The sequence below is a fragment of the Psittacula echo genome (genome assembly GCF_963264785.1).
Source record: "Psittacula echo genome assembly, chromosome: 3".
In the NCBI taxonomy this organism is placed as follows: Eukaryota; Metazoa; Chordata; class Aves; order Psittaciformes; family Psittacidae; genus Psittacula; species Psittacula echo.
Genome location: NC_137736.1, coordinates 114,485,362 through 114,508,158, shown reverse-complemented (window position 1 = coordinate 114,508,158; position 22,797 = coordinate 114,485,362). Strand labels below are relative to the sequence as shown.

The 22,797-nt window shown below is 37.0% G+C and overlaps 1 protein-coding gene across 1 annotated transcript in view; it reads left to right on the top strand.

Moving 5' to 3' along the window:
* ARHGAP42 (Rho GTPase activating protein 42) overlaps window positions 1-22,797 on the top strand; it is a gene marked incomplete at both ends in the record, with an annotated part of 156,252 nt that overhangs the window by 114,197 nt on the left and 19,258 nt on the right. The window contains 11 exons of the mRNA XM_080613419.1: window positions 1,755-1,859; window positions 5,187-5,316; window positions 9,140-9,240; window positions 9,957-10,066; window positions 13,630-13,708; window positions 14,521-14,560; window positions 17,349-17,411; window positions 19,022-19,096; window positions 19,653-19,737; window positions 20,961-21,019; window positions 21,314-21,419. Of these exons, the coding sequence (XP_080469545.1) occupies window positions 1,755-1,859; window positions 5,187-5,316; window positions 9,140-9,240; window positions 9,957-10,066; window positions 13,630-13,708; window positions 14,521-14,560; window positions 17,349-17,411; window positions 19,022-19,096; window positions 19,653-19,737; window positions 20,961-21,019; window positions 21,314-21,419 (953 nt within the window). The remainder of the gene's footprint in view (window positions 1-1,754; window positions 1,860-5,186; window positions 5,317-9,139; window positions 9,241-9,956; window positions 10,067-13,629; window positions 13,709-14,520; window positions 14,561-17,348; window positions 17,412-19,021; window positions 19,097-19,652; window positions 19,738-20,960; window positions 21,020-21,313; window positions 21,420-22,797) is intronic.

Sequence of the window (22,797 nt, the reverse complement as noted above, 5' to 3'; positions counted from 1 at the left end):
CTGCCCAGGGAGGTTGTGGAGTCTCCCTCTCTGGAGACATTCAAAACCCACCTGGACGCCTTCCTGTGTAACCCCCCTAGGTGGCCCTGCTTGGGTGGACTAGGTGATCTCCAGAAGTCCCTTCCAACCCAAACCATTCTGTGATTCTGTGGTGTGCAGGATGCGTGACAAAGCTGATGGGGAATGAGAGGAGGGGCAGGAAGGGGAAAGCACGACATAGGTCTGGTTGCAGCAAGTCATCATGTTAGCTTGTCTGCCCATAGTGCTGCATCCTTGATCTCTCCTCTGCCAAGCTGTGGAAGTTTACTCGTTGAAAGGTATGGAATGCTTTGCGATGCCAAATGGATGGGGTTCTAAAGCTGCAAAACATTAGTTTAGCTATTCGCCTGAGAATAGATGTGTTACCTTAGCATGGTACTGAGCAATAGGGAAGGGGGAGGCAGAACAATTTAACTACATTTCCTCAAGTAGGGCTGAGTGTAAATTTAAAGAAAATATAAACACAGTAAAAGCTACATTTTTAAGCTGTTTCACTTCCAGTAATCTATGGTACTGGTAACGCAAGGAAAAATGCATTGAATATGAATTATGGCATTTTTGTTGCCTGAGTCTAGGCTACTTCAGTAGTCAATGGAGAGAGATAAATGTTTCCATTGGATCATTCATCCCATCCTGAGAGAGAATTTTGAAAAAGGAAAAAGAATAATGTTCTTGAATACCTGTGGTTTTTTACTGAGTTAGGAGGCAGCCTGGACAGCCCGTTACTTAGCCAAAATGATTAGCTTTTCAGTGGCTGTAATATACTAAGATAAATCTGTCCTGTTGTTACAGCTTTTGGTTTTGTACATACACTTAATATATCTTTTTTTGTTATTTTCTCCTTTTTTTTTTATAAGCTGAATTACTGATACAAAGACAGCAATCCATAATAAAAAAATTAAATGCTTGTTACTTAATAGCAGGTAAGATGACTTACAGTAATGTCAAAATGCTTTGTAGAACAGAGTAAGTTAGGAGGCTTTTAAAACTAATCAAGATTGTAGGAGTGCATTAATTCAACAGCTAAAATCTACTTGCACTTTTTACTACTTCAACTTTATTTTAAAGGAAACTTTAAAAAGAATTTTCAACTGGATATGCACAAACTTCAGATGACAGGAAGAAATAGTCTGGATTCCTTGTGTTGTATTAAGCTGTCCAAAACATACTTCCAGGAGCCTCATTTGGGGAAAATAGGCCATAGCAATTAGTATGAAGAAAGTGAAAAAATATTTTGAAGAAAAAAACCCTTGAACTCTGAAAGCATGAACTTGGAAAATGCACAACACCAAAGACTCCAGCTGGAATTCTGGTTAAAATGACTAGGACAGTGAATTAAATTGTTATGGAAATGACACCTTCATGACGCAAAAGCCCGTTGAACCTCTCTCCTAAGGTCTGACCATGAATTGCTCAGCAAAGCTTTTCTATTGCAAATAATGAAAGCTAAGAGTATTCCAGGAGCTAATACACAGAATGGGGTTTGCTGGTAGTTTGCCATATTTTGGTACTGAAAACAAATAGCAAATCAACCGTCCTTAGTTTTTGTTTTCTAATATGCACCTGAATAGAAAAAGTGTGTAGCAGTTGCTAAGAACCTTTTTCTCACTATCTCAGGCAATACTAATTCTTTATAAGTTAGTGTATCTTCATGTTATGCAGTGTTAAAAGCACATGTTAAAAATATGTAATACTTCTCAATTTTACCTTTTCAGCTCTTGGCCTTTCTTCAAGGATTATTTACATTTTACCATGAAGGATATGAACTGGCTCAGGAGTTTGCACCATACAAGCAGCAGCTGCAGTTCAATTTGCAGAATGTAAGGGTGATTTGTATTTACACCTTTTTTCTTTTTTTTTTTGGCTCATTTAATTTCAGAATATTAAAGTAGTCTCATAGCACTTTATTGGAACTCTTAATGTGTAAATTTACCTGTGTAAATGCTTTCTTGAGAGTGAGGCCTGTCTTCTGGAGTAACTGGATGTCCCGAAAATGCTCCAGCTGGTACAGAATGATGCAGTTTCTTTCTTTAAGATCTCAGATTGCCACAAAAAGCTTGTCCTGCTGTATGCTAGCTTCCCACTGTATATCAAGCATACTTAGGAAGCCATTTTCTTGCTCTTCTCTGGAGCATCAAAGAATTGGTGGGGCCTTCCTCCATGGTGACCAGCTCTCACAAGCATTGAGTTCCACCTGAAGAAATGTTCTGTTACTTGTGTAGAGAGTTGCTCTCAACTGAGCAGGTGGATCTTCTGCAGTAGATTGGTCTGAATTTGAGCCATACAAGATGAACTGTGCCCAAGAATTCCATAGCTTTCAGAAATAACAAAAATGCATTTAATCAACATACTTTTTCACTCCTCATAACTGCTGTATACAACTGTATATTTATTTCAGTGTTAACTCAAATGTTACACTTCCAAAGGCATACAGGTAAGTAGATACAAAGCATCTTTATTAGCCATTTGCATTAGAGCCACTATTATTTGCATTTAAAGCAAAAAGTGAAGTTCAGCATGTTAATACTGGGCCAGCCACATTTTTCATGACAAGTAATGTCAAACTACAGATCAAATTCATTAAAAAAAAGAGTGAAAGAATTCTATCATTTGCTCCAAATACTGTATATTTGGGGTGACTCCATTTCTTTTCCATTTTATTCTTTCAAGAAAAAATACCTAACTGAAATTTGTATAGCTTCACTAGAGTCAAAGACACTACATCAGCTTTTGTAGATACTGTCTTGGCCGCTGAACTCAGGGAGTATCAAACAGATTTGGGAGTACAAGAGCACCTTATTGAAAAATAAAATACATTTTTCACTGTAGAATCTTACTATTAGAGACGTGTTAGCTCAAAGTTGGAAGATGGCATTGCCTCTAGTGCTGTTAATGTAGATCTGACTCCTAGAAGTACTGTACTCTTCCAGGTTTTGCTGCAATTAAATGTGTGCAGCACACCTCCATAGCCCCATCCCCTTTCCTGTCCGTTGTTCATATGTAGGTATAGAATCCATTTAAAGCAGTGCTTGAGGAAATAAGGCAAATCCTTCTAGATGTTTAACCTTATCCTTTTAGATTGAAATGCAAACGCGAATGTCCTCTGCCTGTTGTGCATCTTAGCCTCCTGTCCTTTTAAATTAGGTGTTTGCTACTTTTGGTTTGCTACTGAGTCTTTCAGATAAAGGCACAAGGTGTCAGTGTTGTTGCACATCACAGTTTCAGTGAAAACGTGAAAAATGTGCCTCAGCCCATGAATTTTATTTACTTTCATGTGACAAGTTCTGGTAGGAGCATGAGGCCACAGCACAGACCCAAACTGGCATTGTAAGTCAGAATGTGTCAGTATCTTCTATGCATATATCTAAACAAACAGAATTATTAAAGGATTTTTTTAAATTCAGTGTTAATGAAGAAATAATTAAATTTAATCTCTTCTTAAATAAGATGAAAGTACAACTTAAAGTTGTAAATAGACTACAGGGTAGAGGGAGATGTAAACTTAGGTAGAAGGAATAATATATTATGGTATTTTTATTATACATCAGAGAAACATATGCATCAAGATGTAGTGGGATACAGTAAATCATCTACTGCTGTTACACAGAAATTTCAATTCTGGCTCTAGATCTAGATCCACAGCTTCCTTTTGCCAGCTGGGCTATCTACTGACTTGTCTCTCAGAGCATCACCATACTACCTCAGTGCAATAATTTATGTAGGGAAAGTCAAACTGAGGACAGTGTTCAGGGAAAATTGTGTTCAGCCTGTGTGTTGTAGCTGTCAAAAATGCTCCTCCCCATTGCATTCTGTGTTAAGGTCTTAGAGAACAGTTGATCTGAACTGCTGGTTTTTCTCTTAAAATTCTCCTACGTGTTAAAGCAAGAGAGTAACAGCCGTAGGAGTAGCAGAGTAGTGGTAGACCAACAGCACTTAACAGGTTACCATGTCCTACCATGATCTGTTGTCACTTCCACTGTTTCAGCTGGCCAGTGGTGTATTTTGTATGCCCATTTGGCTTTGTTTTCTATAATTTGATTCAATGTCCTGGCTGCTTAAAAGTAGTAATTAAAAACTTAATAGACAAACAGAGGTAAGTTCTCAAAATGGGGACATTCCTCCCTTCAATGGCATATCCCTCTTGAAGGTCTCAAAATGACTTCTCTTAAGTTTGGTCTGAACTGATATTTCACTCTAAGGGTATAATGTGAAAAATTCAGAGAAGAATTTTGCCATCCCTATAGTAAAAATGTTTCTCTTCAGGAAGAAGATTTAACGTGCATTATCAAACCTGTGGCACCTCATAACAGTTCTCCTCTACTATACCATGCTAGGTATGTGGAGGGGAAACCCTGGCCTCACTGAATTCAGTAGGAAAGATCTCCATGTCCATGCATATGGATATTAGCAAATATGAATAACCCAAGTTTTTATGTAATTCTTTGCTTGATGAGATGCCTGGTTATACATGTGATATTTAGGACAGACACAGTATTCCCATGCTTTTGGCACAGTTCTGTCACTTGTGACCTCTTTCTTTCCTTAGCATGTTTATGTTATACTTAATTGTTGCGTTTGTATAGCTGTGTGAAAAAATGTTCATAACAGTAACCTGCCTATTCTGAGTATCAGCAGCTGTGATATTACTGCAGATACAGATACACAGTACATTTGTCTTTTCTGCATGTGGAGAGAGCACAGCTGTCCAGGGACATTAGCCTGGCATTGACCCAAATCAGTGTTTTACGCAGTGTACTTCAAGTGGTTCAGTGGGACTCACTACTTCAGGTTTGGGGTTAGGCTATCAGACTGGTGTCTGTCTTTGCCTGTCTGTCTGTATCCTTAGTGTGTAAGCATACCTAAAGATATAAAATTATCTCCTTTCTGTGGTTAGTGACCTGCAGAAGGAGGAATGTTACTGTTCTCAACTATATTTGCTTTACAGTTGTGTGCTTCAGTTGAATTCTGCATTACTACGTTATTCCTATGCTTCTAGAGCAATGAAGAGTATTATTCTTTATTGCCTTTTTTTTTTCTTTATGTCTCTTGTAAATACTTCTGTTGGTCTCCAAACCAGTCTCCTTGGCATTATTAGTACTTTCATGAGATAACAAGGTTTTTTGTTTGTTTCTTTTTCTTGGTATTAGACCCGGAATAACTTTGAGAGCACTAGGCAGGAAGTGGAGAGACTCATGCAAAGAATGAAATCAGCCAACCAGGATTATAGACCACCAAGTCAATGGACAATGGAAGGCTATCTGTATGTGCAGGAGAAACGTGAGTATAACAAATGTACTTTTTAGCTAAATTTGAAAGGCACAGCATCAAAGGCAAAGGCAAGGAAATGGTCTAGTTAGCCAGACAACACAAGTTTGAATGTCTGTCTGCAGACTCCTGCTATGGCTCCTTTCCAAATGATTGAGAGGTTCAAAAGAAAAATAAGTGACTTTTCAAAAAGCACTCAGATTAGCTATGGTCAGATGGAATGGGGATCAAATCACTTGTAAGCAACTCAACCTCTGCCCCCTGGGGCCTTGTGGGTAGGTGCCTGCTGTTGGCCACCCTAGAGGATGGTAGCAAGCTCTGCTCTGGCTGGCTGCCCCACACTTGCTGCAGAAGCTGTAAGCTCCCAGCACTCTGCTTTGTCTCTCTCTGTCAAACCCTGCTGTCTCCTGTACTTTCTCTGCCTGAACAGGGCCTATGTTCAGCCAGCAAGAGCAATTTCCACCTTGTACCAGGGGTCTCCACTAACCCAGCCACCTTAAGAGTAAATGAACATGCACATAATGGAAAACAGAAGTGTAAGAAGAAGAAAAGTTTCCTAAATACAGTCTGTCGGCTTTGAAATAGCTGCAAATATGCCTATGTTTTATACAGTTCATGAGATACGAGAATGAAGTGACAAACTAAATGAAGGAACAGAACTGAAGTTGTCCTAAGTGTCTGAAACTACTTGGAAAAACCTAACAATACAAAATAAAAACAGAACCAGGAGATACGTGAAAAGTCAAATGAGAGAATTCAAAACTATACCTCACCTGAAGTATCATGCAAAATCCTCAGTAAGAGTTATCATTGCATGGGGTACCCAGATTTATATATTTATTTATTTGTTTTTCTACTTGCTGTGGAAATCATCCTGACACTAGAAAAGTATATAGCAGTATTTTGAGATAGTGTGTACATGCTTGTGCAAGTTTCACATTTATGCAAAAATACTAAATACAGCTTTGCACCTGATTTCTCAATCTAAAAATAAATGAAAGGCATCTCAATATAGAATTCTTATGTCAGACTTGACCCCACTTGTTCTCAGTTTTGAGGATCTCTTCTTCAGTGCTCCGTTTTAGATGATAATTGAAGAGACTACATGGAGCCATAAATAATTGATTTCTCAAATAACAAAATTACTCTTTATTTCAGATGTGAGCTAAAAGAAAGAAACCTCAGTGCTTATCATAGTTACCTTTGGTAGCACTGAAAGTTTTAAGAAGGCCCTCTGTGTTTTAATTGAGTAATAATGATAAAAGGAACCTGTTTTAAGTGGAAATTACACTGAGCTCTGCTAATGGGGGAGGCAGAAAAGGAGTGGAGCATTGAGCACATGCTGTGCTTCATTAAATAGTGAGAGACCAACTTGACATCCTCTTACTGAAAATAAATTTGTTCATTAATTTATTCTGGAGTAAGAGTAACAGGGCCTATAATCTCTGTGTTAGTAGAGAAGACACTAGCTGTAAATTTCCTTGTCATGCCAGTTTCCTTTCCTACAACCATCATCCCATAGACTCTTGTCAAATTATGGGCAACTGCGTTAAATGTTTGCTATTCTGGAGAGTAAATGCTGTGTGTATTTACTACTGATCTGCATGGTGGTAAATATGTTTAAAAATAAAAAATGACAGTAGGCTATGAATTGTTTTCATTCAGATGGAGAGTCATGAGTAACGGACGTAAAGTCGCAACATAGGTATCAGCTACAATTTTTTAACGAAAAACAGGTGACTAAACTCATCTAAACCCTCTTTGAGAGTGCTCATCTTTCTTATATATGCTAAAAGAGTTAATGAAATGCCATGAGAGGAAAAATTGATTCAGAGTAATTATAGGTTTTGTTTTGCTAAGTGAAAATAAGTTAAAATATAGGAACAGAACCTGAGGGTGAGTAACCAGTTGACTTTTCAATTCATGGCATGATCTTCCTGCTGAATGCTGGTGATTGGAGAGCTTTCTCCTAGTCAGCATAACAGACCGTGTAAATTTCCACATCTGCGTTTCTGGATTGCCAGACATCTGATTTGCATGACCAGTGCAATGTCGTGTACCCCTTTATGGAAATCTACATTTAGAAGTAAAGGCGTTGTATCTATAGCAAAACTACTCAGTTTTTAACACCTCTCATTTTTATTGAACTGTTTAAGTTAAAAAAAAAACCAACTTAAAATACTTGGTTGTTGGTTTCTTACTTAGAGCTCTTAAATTTTAAAATAATTAAAAGATCCAGTGTACTGTACTTTGAAAAAAAAATTTAGTATCATATTTTTGCCATGAGTAATTCCCATTGAAATGAATTGGAAAATCAAATATGGGTTGTATAATCCAGTCCTTTCCTATTTTGAATGTGCATTATACATATCACATATATATGTGTGTGTCATTTGCTTTGTGATGGCTCTGCAGAGAAGGGACATATTTGAATGCCAGCCTCTGAAGCATAATGCTGTCCAAGAGGAAAGACAATCTTTTCCTTTGTGGTATGGCCCAAGGTGGAGCAGTCACACTGCAAAAACCTGAATTATCCTGTGCTCTGCAGTGCACTAGCCCTCCAGATGTATCTGTAAGAATCCGGGAGCTTATCTTGTTCTCTGCGTGCTACATTAATTTTTTTTTTTTTTTTTCCAGAAAACTGTGTGAGATCTTAATTTTACATCTAGGATGTGGAGAGAATTATGGAAATGTTGTGAGGATTTACTCCATGTCCTCACAGCAAAGAGCACACTATAAATACCTCTATCTAAGCTGGGCTATGGATGAAATTTAAAATACCATTGAGCTTAAGCTCAATATGTGTTCAGATTCACTACAGGTTCACAGCAGTGCCTGAGCAAAACTCTGGGTAATCCAAGAGTGAAAATATCTTTTGCATCAGAGACCCTATACTTTGCAGTAGAATTAAGAAGTTGTGTGGTGTGACCTTTCCAGCATAAGGCATACATCCACTTATTGGGGATTACTATAGATTTTGTGTATCTAAATTGAAGACTAGTAAATCCCAAATGAATCTAAATTGAAGACTAGTAAATCCTTACGTATGTTATACTCTGGTATTGTGAGTGCGTGCAATTGTCAGTTCGTGAACACAGTCAGTTGTGCACTACCGTTACAGACACCTCTTCTACAGAAGGACACCTTCCAAGGCAAGAGGCCAGTGTTTCTTGCTGAAGGTGCCACCTCTGCCACCCAGAATTTTATCCCTCATCTCTAACCCACTATGCACAGTGTGCACTGTTCTTTTCCTTCCTTTCCTTTCATGTAATGAAATCACCTCACGGTGTTCCACTATGTAAAATAAGTCTGCCTCCGAGCCAGTGCCATTTTACCCACTCTTTTAAGATAACAGAATAGCCTTCTTCTGATACTACCAAAAGCATTTGTTAGCCTTGACAAGAACTCTGAAAGTAAAGGGAAATGCACTCTGACTTCAGGACTTCATCCAATTCTGTGGACGTTTCTCTCAGAGAAAGGATGTAATACTGAATCCTTGTGTTTCACTTGGGATGATAAAATCTTCAGCTGTATTCCCTGGGCAGAAAAGTCCTCAGGAACTTTCCTGTCTCCTGCCTGTTTACATGAGTATAATGCTGTTACCCTTTCAGTTACCAGAGAAAATCAGTCGGCTGTAATGTTGTTGGCCAACCTTATAAAACTGCAGTATCTGAAAATTATACCTGGACAACATGTCGAAATTAAAAAATTAGGGGAGTTTTTGATCTTTATAGGCTGCATGTGGATGCTCTCATGTTTTATTTCTCTAACTCCAACTAAAATAGTGATAAAATGCCAAAATAATTATTTCTAATGCTATCTCTCTTTAATCTAGGACCTCTTGGATTTACATGGGTAAAACATTACTGCACTTACGATAAAGGAACAAAAACCTTTACAATGAGTATAGCTGAAACAAAATCTGGTGGAAAAGTGGTGAGTTGCACATTACATGAACTGTATATTCCATCTTTTATGTTAAGCATCCAGGAAATGTTAAAATTAAAAATGTGAACATAGTATAAGGCTGTTTTCATACATGAAGCAGTGCATGTCTTTTATAGGGTAGACAAATTAAGTATTTAAATAAAAATATTTATTTTAAATTATACATAAACTGCATAATAAATTCTCTAATATGATGGTACCAAATGCATAAGAAATCAAATCACGTTTGCACAGAATCATAGAATGCATGATGTTTGGAAGGGAGATCTGGAGATCATCTAGCCTAATCTCAGTGCAGGGTCAACCAAAGCATGTTATCAAGGCCTGTGTCCAGTCAGGTTTTAGATATCTCCAAGGATGGAGACCCTTATGGCCACCTCTGCAGGCAACCTGTTTCAGCATTTGATTGCTGTAATAATACTCATTCTAACATGTAACATATAATCAGATATACAGATGTTTGTAAATTTTTGAATTTAGTGAGTTTTCTGAAATACAATGATCAAATAACAAGTATGTGTCAGAAAGCTGTTAACTGTAGTCTTACTTTATATACAGTGAAGTTATTGTATATGTTCCTAAATAATTTTAATCCCTATTTTAAGACATGTTCTTTGGACAGTTCATACAGTTAAATTTAAGATGTGAAGCCAAGGTGTATCAGCATACTGTCTGTGCCAATTTTGTTTTATTTTATTTTATAGAATGGCCTTGTTACAAGCTCACCAGAAATATTCAAGTTAAAATCTTGCATCAGGAGAAAGACAGATTCAATTGACAAACGTTTCTGTTTTGACATTGAAGTATTCGAGAGGTTTGGTTCTTTTTTCATTGTGTTAACAAACTGAATATAATTAAAAATAGAAACACTTGTAACCAATATCTAATAATTACTCCTGTAATAGGAACACGTATTTCTCAATAGGCTTGTATACAGACAAATTAGGCTCTCAAGACTTGGTTCTTACTTGTTCAAACCTATTTTCTAACAAAATCTACTACATAGAATGTGTTGTCTTAAGTATATTATGTTTGCATGCAGATACAAGATGAATTCTAGTATCACCTGCATCACAGCCGACTACCCTTTTTTAAGAACAGATCAGATGTATGTTTATAAATGCTTAATAAGCATATTCTGTACCAATATATTTCCTTCAGAAATGTATGATAGCACATAGTTTTTCTTATTTGAAAATTACTTCTGCACATTGGTTAGTTTATTTTCACTTGTTCCTGGATATTATAATTATATAAGGTAGATTAAAGCAGCTTTTCTGTATTTGAAGTATATGTACACAGAACTTTGTAAACATATTTTTTCCAAGCTTTGGAATAAAAAGATATATTGACTTCATTTTTCCCTTAAAATATGGTAAATAGAGTGACTTTTGTAGTTGTTTTCTTAAGAAATATCTTGTGACTGCTGCTGTCATTTTAAATTCCATTCAGAACTGCTGTATTTATATGATAATTTTGAGGCTACTTTGATGCTTTCAAAGATAATACATTATTTTGCTGGAATAGATTTCTGAGTGAGTTCAGGTTTAAGAAGTAGAAATTTGATATGGACAAATATTGAGACTAATTGGTCTCTTGAAAGCTCCTAAGCTTGAATTGACAGGTTGCATTTGAAATTGGTAGTTGTTTCTTTCGATGTAGAATTGCATTTGTTAGAAACATCTGTGGCGATACCATTGTAACGTATTCATAAGCAAGTGTTGTACCTTCTGTCTTCCTTACTCTGTTAGAACATCCACAGTTCAACAAAACTACACAGAAAAATTAGTTCCATCTGCAGTTCTTCAAGTTCTCATCAAAGAGACAGTTATAGGCACTTCTTACATGTTACTTACTCATTCTGAACATTCTGATTGATTATATCCGCATGGACTTTAAGTTATGGGCATTCTGGAAACTTGGACAGAAGGTTAAAACAGGAGTACAATAGAAAGTTACTAGGTCATTATTGTAAGGATCCGACTTTCGTAGGCTGGTGGAAAGTTCACTCTTACAATTGATTTGGTATTCAGCAGGGAAGTACTGACTTTTTGTACAAGTCAGCAGAGAAGGTAATGACTTTCATAGTCATGACAAAAATAATTTCATTTCTAGGTAATGAAATACCTAGAAATATTTGGTGGGAGTTCACATACAAGGACAACATTCATCTCTTCTGAATGTTACGTTGATAGAACGAGTTTCCCCTAAAAAAGAGAAAATGCAGTGGCCATTACACATGTCAGTAATGACTAAGAATGTGAGCCAGTTCATATAAATATAAACACAGTACTGGAATACTGAAGATTCAGAAAGACTGTGATAATGATTACATTTGAACTAATTTTAAATTCAAGACTTGATGTTGTTTACTGGGAGTATAATTTTGGACATCACCTGCAAAATAGAGGAAAACCTAAAGTTTTTTAAAAACTTTTGAAAACTGACAGTAAAACATAAATGTCCTTTAATAATCTGAGGGTATGACTTCTCATCACGAAGAGCTCTTGTTAAAACTGTGCAGCTATACCAGTCTTCAAAATATTCTGGCAACTTGTCTCCAAACACTTTATCCCACAGAGATATCTCTCTCCCTGCATTATTATTTGCAACATTCTATGAAACGTTATATGAAATACTATTTTATTAAAGCATTAGAAATCTGTACAAACTGATGTGCCCATCTCATTTCTTGAAAGAATCATTTTAACTGAAGGAAACCCTTGTGAACAAGTAATGGGGAACACACAATGTGAGCCCTTCAAATTGACATAATTAATTTAAAATTTACTCTGAGGATTATGGCATTAGGTATTTGTATGTTAAAACATGCTGTGTAATGACTGCAAACTTGGACAACAGGTTACGTCAGAAATCCAGAGCTAAAAGTAGGTATCTCTAAGCTTGAAGTAAAATAACACTCAGAAACTGCTGTTCCTTCTGTACATGCTGACCAAGGGACTGTAAGTGTGATTTTCCAACTGAAATATTAAGCAGCAGTCACAATAGAAAGAAAAAAAATCAGTTTCTATTTCTAAAATGTTTTTGTGAGAAAAATTCCTAGGTAAGAATCTGGGGGTAGGAAGCAAGTAGAATGTTAAAACAGAAATAAATTCAGAGTTTACAAAAATATAAAAACAATTATGCATCTTAATCTGCATTAACTATATCTTTTTATACTTCTTATAGTAGATAGCAAACAAAATAGCTTGGAATTTTTATGTGTGAACACATTTTGATGTTTTGTGTTGTCCAGTTATTTCTTGCATGCTTTTTAAATACAAGGTAAAAATGTTCGTCTTTTGGAGGAGGTGGGAAAGGATGGAAGTTTTTTTTGTTATTTATTTTAATGGTGGAAGATAAAATCTATAGTGTCCTCTGTTTGTGAACCTACCATAGAAAGATCACCGTTTCGGACAGTCTGATGGAAGTTTGAGCAGAGATACACTACAGTGGTGTGGGAGCAGGACTTCTTACTATCACATGGGTATTCTATGTTGGCCAATCAGTGAATTAATTCCAAAGCATTTCTTAAAGAACTCATTTGCTGTGATCACAAATAGAGGCCAACTCTTTGTATTTCCCTGTCTGTTCATATAATTATTCAAGGAACAGATTGAAATTGGTTCCCTCATCCCTTCACTAGTTCCCATGACTCTTTTTTCAATGCAACATCAAAGCTTCATCAACAGAGAGGATATGCCACTTTTCTGACTTCAGTCATAATGGTTAGAATACAGCCAGCAGAAAGAACTTGTTTTTTGATTCCTCTCAAAAAAAAAATTCCTGCACCATGACAATACTCAGCTCAATTGGCTTTACATCTCCAGACTTGAGATACTATCTCAAAGTGTTCTTTTTAGGCAACTATTTTAGGGCATATTTCTTTTGACTGACTTTGGATGTCTATTTCGGGATATCATGACTTTTAGATTAAAAGTACCTACTGGTCTTCATTTGCTATGAAAAGAAGTAGATAATGAGCTCAGGTATAGACATATTTGGTCAAATTGAGCTGATGTATCTTGTCCTTAAGTTTTCCACCCTGAGCACCTCCCCACTGAAAAATGAGTTGTATGGGATCCCGTTTGCAAGTGTATAACTCATCTTGCAATATGGAGGTACCTCATACCTATTAGAAGGTTGTAGCGCTTAAGACTAAGAATCTAAAATTACATGTTGCAGTACCAAACTTTTAAAAAACAGACCTGTTCTTAAATCTACCTCAAAGTTATTTGTTGTGTCAGAAGCTGTCATCTTTCTTTAACTTCTCTCTGTCTTATATGTATTCACTTCATGTCAATATGTATTTGGATCCTGACTTTGGATACTGTTTGAGAAAAAGAAATCAGTAACTTCAGTGTATGTTTTTGACAGACCTGGAATCATCACACTGCAGGCTTTTTCAGAATCTAACCGAAAACTTTGGCTCGAAGCTATGGATGGAAAGGAACCGGTAAGGATATTTTTTCGTTTTCTTTGCTTTTAACAGTTTTGTGGCACACATATTAAAGAAAGAAACTAGTATGCCTTTCAGATACTCTTAAAATACAGGCAAATTCAGTTCTGTTCTTTGTGAGACACTATTGCAAGTACTGAGTTAAGGTAGGTATAAGTTAGAAAAGCAGGACTATTAGTGAATTTAAGCCTTTAAATATTTTGTGTTAGGATATTTAATGTTTAACATGATAGCATGTTGTCTAATATGATTGATGGTTCAGATAACATTTGTGAACTGGTAGTTTCTTCCCTGGTAAAGGCAAACCGTCTTTTGGGCAGTGTCATGGAGTAAGCAATTAGCACCATCTTGAAAGGCACTGCAGAGCATAAAACTGTGTTAAAAGAGACAGTCTGAGATTTCTTCCCATTATTAGTGTGCTCTTAAAATAGTCACTGAACGAGGGTGATGTCAGACCTGTATCAGAGGGGGGGGAAAAATGGTTGATTGGTTTTATGAGAGAAAAGTGTTTCTACAAGCTTCTTACGTGACTGAAACAGTACAGAAATTAGATCAATAGTTGTATTCAATTTTAGACTATTTGGGAGTCTGCAAATCTGACTTCTAACACATTTTAGGTGCTTGTCCTAGCACAGGACTGTTAACCTGTGTGAGTGCTAGGGGATTCAATATCAGGAGAAGATGAAAGGCAAGGTTGGCTTTTCCCTAGCAGCAAGCTAATTCACAGCATGTCACAACTACCAACAAACCTGGTAGTAAAGAATTTAAAGCACAAATATTGACCTACTGCATTTTTTTTCTGTTTACAGATCTACACCCTGCCAGCCATTATTAGCAAGAAGGAAGAAAGTAAGTTCTTTACTTGTGTATTTACCAAATACTGGTAGATTGCTGTAATGTCCCGGTTTCTAGATATGTGTGTGTGAGAAAGATTAATTATTTTACATTTTCATTCTGTTGCTATGAAATAACTGTTTGTTGTCTTACATGATTGGGTTACATAAAAGCACATCCTAAGCTATGTGAACTGAGAAAACCTTCAACTTTTGTATAACTGTCAAACATAAATTGGAAGAAAATTTGATTGGCTTTGAAGCTACAGTATATTTTACAAAACTGTAAAAAGTTGCTATCAGTAGTCTATATACCTAAATGAAAAAGCATGCCGTTATGTTGAAATAATAACCTTATATAGAATAATAGAATCATTTAGGTTGGAAAAGATCAAGTCCAGCTGTAAACCTAGCACTGCCAAGTCTACTAAACCATGTCCATAAGTTGCATGGTTTAGTAGGACTAAAAGACACCTACATGTCTTTTAAATCCCTCCAGGAATGGTGACGCCTGAGCACACTGTTCCACTGCTTGACATCCCTTTTGGTGAAGAAATTTTCCTAATACCCAATCTAAACCTCCTTTGGTGCAATTTGAGACCATTTTCTCTTTTCCTATTGCTTGTTACTTGTGTCAAGAGACCAATGCCCACTTCACTAAAAACTCCTTTCAGGTAGTTGTAGAAGAGTGATAAGGTCTCCCCTGAGCCTTCTTTTCTTCAGGCTAAACAACCCCAGTTCCCCAGCTGATCCTTATCAGACTTGTGCTCCAGACCCTTCACCAGCTCTGTTGCCATTCTTCGGACATGCTCAGCATCTCAACATATTTCTTATAGTGAGAAGCCCAGAACTGAACACAGGATTCAAGGTGCAGCCTCACCAGTGCCCAGTACAGGGGAACAGTAGCTTCCCTAGTCCTGCTGGCCACATTATTTCTGATACAAGCCAGGATACTGTTGGCCTTCTTGGCTGCCTGGGCACAAGCTGGAACATGTTCAGCTGCTGTTGACCAACAGCCCCAGGTCCTGTTCTGCTGAGCAGCTTTCCAGCCACTCTTCCACAAGCCCGTAGCATTGCATGGGGTTGTTGTAACCCAGTGCAGGACTCAACGCTTTGCCTTGTTGTACCTCATACAACTGGCCTCAACCCATCACATCTTTTGGGCTTTAGGTCTATATGCACCTGTTACATATACACTGAGTAATAAAATGAGGGTAGTGAAAGACACTATGAGATTTATGTGTGTAATTGTATTAGATTCATAGAATCATAGAATAGTTAGGGTTGGAAAGGACCTTGAGATCATCTAGTTCCAACCCCCCTGCCATGGACAGGGACACCCCACACTAAACCATGTCACCCAAGGCCTCATCCAACCTGGCCTTGAACACCGCCAAGGATGGAGCATTCACAACCTCCCTGGGCAACCCATTCCAGTGCCTCACCACCCTCTCAGTAAAGAATTTCTTCCTTAGATCCAATCTAAACTTTCCCTGTTTAAGTTTGAACCTGTTATCCCTTGTCCTGTCACTACAGTCCCTGATGAATAGTCCCTCCCCAGCATCCTTGTAGGCCCCCTTCAGATACTGGAAGGCTGCTATGAGGTCTCCATGCAGCCTTCTCTTCTCCAGGCTGAACAGCCCCAACTTTCTCAGCCTATCTTCATATGGGAGGTGCTCCAGTCCCCTGATCATCCTCGTGGCCCTCCTCTGGACTTGTTCCAACAGTTCCATGTCCTTTTTGTGTTGAGGACACCAGAACTGCACACAATACTCCAAGTGAGGTCTCATGAGAGCAGAGTAGAGGGGCAGGATCACCTCCTTTGACCTGCTGGTCATGCTCCTTTTAATGCAGTCCAGGATACGGTTGGCTTTCTGAGCTGCGAGCACACACTGCCGCAGATTCAGAATGGTTTGGGTTATAAGGGACCTTAAAGCTCATCTAGTTCCAACCCCCCTGCCATGGACAGGGATGCCTCACACTAGACCAGGTTGCTCCAAGCCCTGTCCAACCTGGCCTTGAACACTTCCAGGGATGGGGCATCCACAACTTTTCTGGCAACCTGTGCCAGTGTCTCACCACCCTTGCAGTGAAAATTTCTTCTTAATATCTAATCTAAATCTACCCTCTTTCAGTTTAAAGCCATTCCCCCTTGTTCTTTCCTTACGTGCACTTTAAAAGTCACTCTTTAGCATTCTTGCAGGCACCTTTTACGTACTGAAAGATTGCAGTAAGGTCTACCAGAGCCTTCTCAAGGCTGAAGAACTCCAAGTCTCTCAGCCTCTCTTCATAGCAGAGGTGCTCTAGCCCTCTGATCACCTTCATGGCCTCTTCTGGACTTGGCGTTTTACGTCTCTCTTGTGTTGGGGGCGTCAGAGCTGGACTCACTACTCAGGGAGGTCTCATGAGTTTGGAGTAGAGGGGTAGAACCCCGTTCCTTGACCTGCTGGTCACTGATGCAGCCCATCATACAGTTGGTTTTCTGGGCTGCAAGTGCACATTAGCATCATATTATCACATATGTTATTAACATATTAATATATTGACACAAATACATATGTGTAGACAATCTGCTGATTTCTGAGCAAGACAGTACAATATCCTGCTTGTAATGATCCACTAATGATTTGAAAGTTGGATTTTTGAGTGCAAAGGATGTATCTATAAGAATACTATTACAGAATAAGTATCATAATTGCATGGATAAATATGTATCAGTCCTTGATTAACATGTGAATGTAGCTAAACAGTGAGAATTGTGTAATGATACATTAGAAAATAATTACCTTTTTTTCTTTTTATAGTGTTCTTAAATGAAGCAGGTTTCAACTTTGTGAGGAAATGCATTCATGCTGTAGAAACAAGAGGTGTGTATTAAATAACAAATTCTGTATTAGATTATTATCACTATTTTTTCATAAATACTGCTTTGATTAATTCTACATGTTTTACAGCTGTGCTTTAGAGTATGTCTGTCGTTTGGTTTGTACTTTTCACGTTATCTGAGTTCTTTACACTTAAAACTGTTGCCACAAGTTCCAACTACAGTTTTTAACATATTAAGTGGGAGTTTTAAACATTTTCTACAATTTCGTGGTTTTAGACCCCTTAATACACAGTTGCACACATCTTTAATTTGTGTGCACTGAACTGTGCTTTCTCATGGTTAATATTGTAGGGAGCCTCAGCTCCCAGCTTTGGTTATTGGCATGAAACCTAAAGGCCAAAAAAGTGCCATAAATACTCTCTGCTGGCACATCTTTTTTTGCAGAGCATAATTCCAGTCATTTTATTCACTGTTTTTCCACATGGTTTATCCTTTTTTAAAAAATGTTTAGAAACGCATTTTTTGGTAGCAGGAATGTACAAAAACAGAACAATAATCACGCTAATGATGAAGTGATATCTTACAACTCACAGCAAGTTTTTAATTGTCCCCTTACAAATGAAGAGGTGTGGCTCTGTTGTCTTCCATAAAAAGTGGTAACCTTTCCCTGTCCATGCACTGGACTGTCACAATGCAACTCTCTTCTAATCCAAAAACTGGGTGGTCTCTTTATGCAACATGGAGCTCAACAGGAATTCAGTTTCTCAGGTAATAATGTTATATAGCTTTTGAGTCACTGCTGACTCAGAGCTTGCATTTTTTTCTTGGGGGAAAAAAAAGGGGGTTTGAAACAAAACACCTATGTTACCTAAGTGAGATCAGACTTTGGGATTTTGTTTTCAAAGGAAAAGTGGACAGTTGTTAAATTATAAGACTCGAAGTGGGGAAGAATTTTAAAATCCTGCTGATTTTAAAAGGCAGTTAAAAACAATAAAATTATCAGTGGAATACTGAAATACTGTGTTGTGAATGTTAGACTTTAAACATTGTTTGTTATTAGTGTCTGTGCTATTAACCCTTAACAGTTGAAACTTACGAGTACATTGGGACTTGTCTGTCTCCATTTTGAATGGGATCTATGCAGAATATTTACATTTTCAACTGCAGTGTTGCAGCAGTATACAGTATATGTTTTGGTTTTGGGTACAATCATTTCTCCTATAAATGTCAATCAGATCTTAATTGGAAGGGATCATGGTCTAAGCACATGTAGGCAAGTAGTAATTCCACTGAAGTCTAAGCAAAATAAACTTGTTGACATGTAATGTGTTTTAAGACTGCTTTTTTGCTTTTTTGCTTTTTTTTTTTTTTTTTTTAATTTTTCACTTTTCCCAGCACTCTCCTTGTTGTTTGCTGATATGGGTCATTTCTAAATGACTTTCTATTCATGTAAAGTTATGGCTAATGTATACTATGGTGTGGATTCAGTGGAATGCATTTGTTAGTAACCCAGAAGAGAATTCAGTAGGGGCAAGCAGTAGTCGAGAGTTTAATTGTACAACTTTCCATAAATACGTTCAGATGTTTTGAAAGCATACACAAAGGGGGCATCGCCATATTTTCATTATTTTCATTGTTTTCCCAACATAGGTATTACAATCCTGGGGCTGTACAGAATAGGTGGTGTAAACTCCAAGGTGCAAAAGCTGATGAATACCATATTTTGTAAGTATCTGATGTGACCCATTGTCAGTTGTGCAGTGTGCGCGCTGTGGTCCCTTTTGCCTTAACTGGTGTGCTCAGAAGAGTTTGGCACTTACTGCCTCTAAATTGAATTTGCTTTCTTAAAATGAGTGATCTCATTTCTATTTATTGATATGTATTTGGTGTATTTCAGAAGCGTTCCAGAGCTTAGTACTGTAACACAGCATAGCTCAGTTTAATAGACAGTTGTTCCAGTGTTTCACTTTTCTTGTTAATTGGGCTCTTTGATGCCTCTGTTTGAATGTCTAAGCTAATTAGTAATTCTCTGTTGGCTTTGGCTTACTTAACACTTTGATATAATGCATATATAGTTAGCTTACAGATGCTAAATGAGTGCTAAATGCATTTTTATTAATACTTTGACAGAGATTAAAAGATTCAAATAGATTAGGTTGGTAGTTAATCCAGCTACTAAGTAATCACATGAGCTAAATGACTTATTAGCTTCTGTTTTGTCGCTTTTCTAGTTAGCATGTTAGTCAAACTATAACACAATCACAATTCAAATTTCTACCAGCCCCTAAATCTCCTCCTGATATGGATATTGATATGGAACTTTGGGACAATAAAACAATAACAAGTGGACTAAAAAACTACCTCAGGTAAGTGTGAAACTACACAAATCTCAGTATTCTTTTTCTGGCCCATTGATCTTTTACTTATTAATACCATATTACATTTTAGCATGGTAATAATTGAGTATATTATCATCTTGCCTAATATCCCTGTGATTGCCCACAATAAATCTGAAATTTGTCACACTTTCTGCCTTATTAAGATAGTTATGGCTTATATAGCCCTCAATTTGGCAGAAGTTAATTAATTGCATGGTTTTTTTTAAAATTTTCTACATTAACAGCAAGGCATGTAGTGCTCAGTCTTTCTTTTATGAATCCCTTAAGCTGTGTACCATGAGGTTTCATGGCATCATTGTTGGAACAGAATAAAAATCTCTGCAAAAGCACAGGGTTTTATCCTGTGCTGTTGGTGTCTTCACAAACACAGTGTCCCTCCCACGTTGTCATTTTCTCTGCAGATTTTTGGTAATAAGAGACAGAACTTTCAAGAATCATGTTACTTCCAAGATAATTTTGTTATGGGTCTCAATATATAATATTCAGAAGAAACATAATAAAAAGCATCAAATCCAGATGGTGCATGCTCAATGACTTCTAAAAATCTAGATTTCCTAAACAGGTTACCTGACAGAAAGCAGCATTAGAAATCCCTATTCAGCCTGGAAAACATGCCTAGGATTTATAGTGGAATGCGCACGTACACTTCACAGGAAAGACTGGCTTTGGTTGAAGACATTTATAATAGAAGCATAAATCACTGTATGTACTGTGTTTGTGAAATTGCATGAGCTAGCAGTAGCTATGTGTTTGTGTCTGTAAGGCAATTCACAGTCTGCCTTTCAGAGATGACTCTTCTAGGATCTCCCAGATCAGAATTTCAGTCCCAAATTTCATCATGTTTTTGCCTTCCTTGAGCAAAAGATTGCTTTTGCAGTCCACTTTACCATGTTATGCAGCTGTATTCATTACACTTCTGCAGTATGAAAACCAGGAAACAGTCTCTGTGCCATGGTCTAACTTCCCTTACTAACCTACATGATGACACCAGCTTCAATTCAAATTTTCAGACTATGTACATGACTAAGTTGTATGCTAATTGTAATCGGTCATCAGTGAATTGCTTTACGTACAACATACCAATACACATTGTGCAGATGTTGAGGGCTATCCTAATCACACCCATAAAACTTAAAAAGACTTTGAGTAAGGCTTTTTAATTTCTTTTTAATATTGTTTTTTACAACCAGGTGTCTTTCAGAACCACTGATGACTTTCAAGCTGCACAAAGATTTCATTGTTGCTGTTAGTAAGTAAAGTAATAAATAAAGTAATATCGTTTCTAACCCTTAATCTCTTCAGTTACTAGCCTTTTGTTGATTCCAGTATTTGTGGTGACTGCCTTTGACAAGTTACTTGAAATACAAATTTCAGAATGTTGTAAGAAGTATAATCAAACTGTTGTCATGATTTTAAAGCCTAATTTTGTTTAGCTCCTTATAATGCATGTGTGTACTAGCATACATTGGCATTGATGACATTTGTAGTCACATCTTAAGCACATGTTCTGATTTATCAACCATATTTGTTTTCTGTTTAATAGAGTCAGATGATCAGAACTACAGAGTTGAGGCAGTGCATGCACTTGTGCATAAGTTACCAGAGAAGAATAGAGAGATGCTGGACATCCTTATCAAGCACTTGGTCAAGTAATTCTTTTTTATTTTTCTCTTTGGCATTATTGTAAGTTATGATTATTTCTGCTTAATTTGTCAATATAGCTTAAGCTGTTCTCTGTGTTGAGACAATGCCACTTGAAATTACATTTAATTTCTAAAATGCTGTTCTCAACATATCTCAAGAATACTCACCAAAGAAACAAACAAGCAAACAACCCACCATGAAGAATCACCAAGATGACCATCTATGTTTATAGAATAAACCCACTCAGTGTTTTCATTCACATTCCTACTTGCTACAGGAATTATCACTAATTATATTTAAGAAACATCTAAAACTGTGCTAAGATTGTCAGAAAACACTGTTTTGAATCTGACTCAAGGTCCCACACTGTATCAGAAATGGAGAACAAATCACTTGTCCTTCATGTTTGAACTTATTTTCCTCTCTAACTCCTCTGAATTGTAGTATCATTTGCAAGTGTTAATTTGAAGTATTATTATTTATACTTTTCTGATCTGCCTAAATGTCCAAACCCCTGTGGGGGTTTTCATCAGTTTCTGTGAGTATTAATTAAATGTCAGATGGAGAACATTTTGCATTTCTTTGAACTGATGACCTTTTTTTGTCACTGAATTACCTTAGCATATGCTGTGAGATAAAAAAGACACGTTTTTATTCTATTACATCTCTCTATGTCACTAGCTATGATTCCACACTATTCTTACATTATAGTTTATTCTGTTTCTGCCTCAAATGTTTTTCATGTACATTTTAGTAAATTGTTGGTCAGTTTTCAGTGGTATTTGTTGGATACTTTTTAATATGCATTATTCTTTCTGGTGCTATATACTTTTAGTACATTTATCAGTGACCTGGGAATGTGAATAATGAAACATCAGTTGTTCACATAAGGCCCACATGACTGAAATATGTAGAAGACATATTTTTTTCATTCCGTCCGTTACATCCCGGCAGTTCTTTTTTGATCACAGCTTGAGCCACAAACTGCAGTAAGCTGCCTACAGTGGAGCAGTTTTGCTTCCTCTTATACACATGAGAACTTTGAAAACTGCCTTGGTAGGAAATTATTTAGTGCTAAAAAATAATATTTGGCTCTTTATGTTGTTAGCCCCTGAAGAACTAACATGATAGCGAGCTGCTCTGAGTGTTTCCATTGCAAAAACTGATTAAGCAGACCTTGTGTCTCGTTGTACATGGGGTAACCCAGAGAACCAGATGAAAGTATGTTTCATAACTCTCATTACTCACAGAGTTGTTTGATTAGCTAAAAAATAAAACATCTACTACTTTCTAACTCGCTAAAAGTTAAAACATTTAATGAGGGATTAATGATTTCTGTAAAAGCTGCTAGTCTGGAAGCCCCAAAACTAGAAATACGTGTAT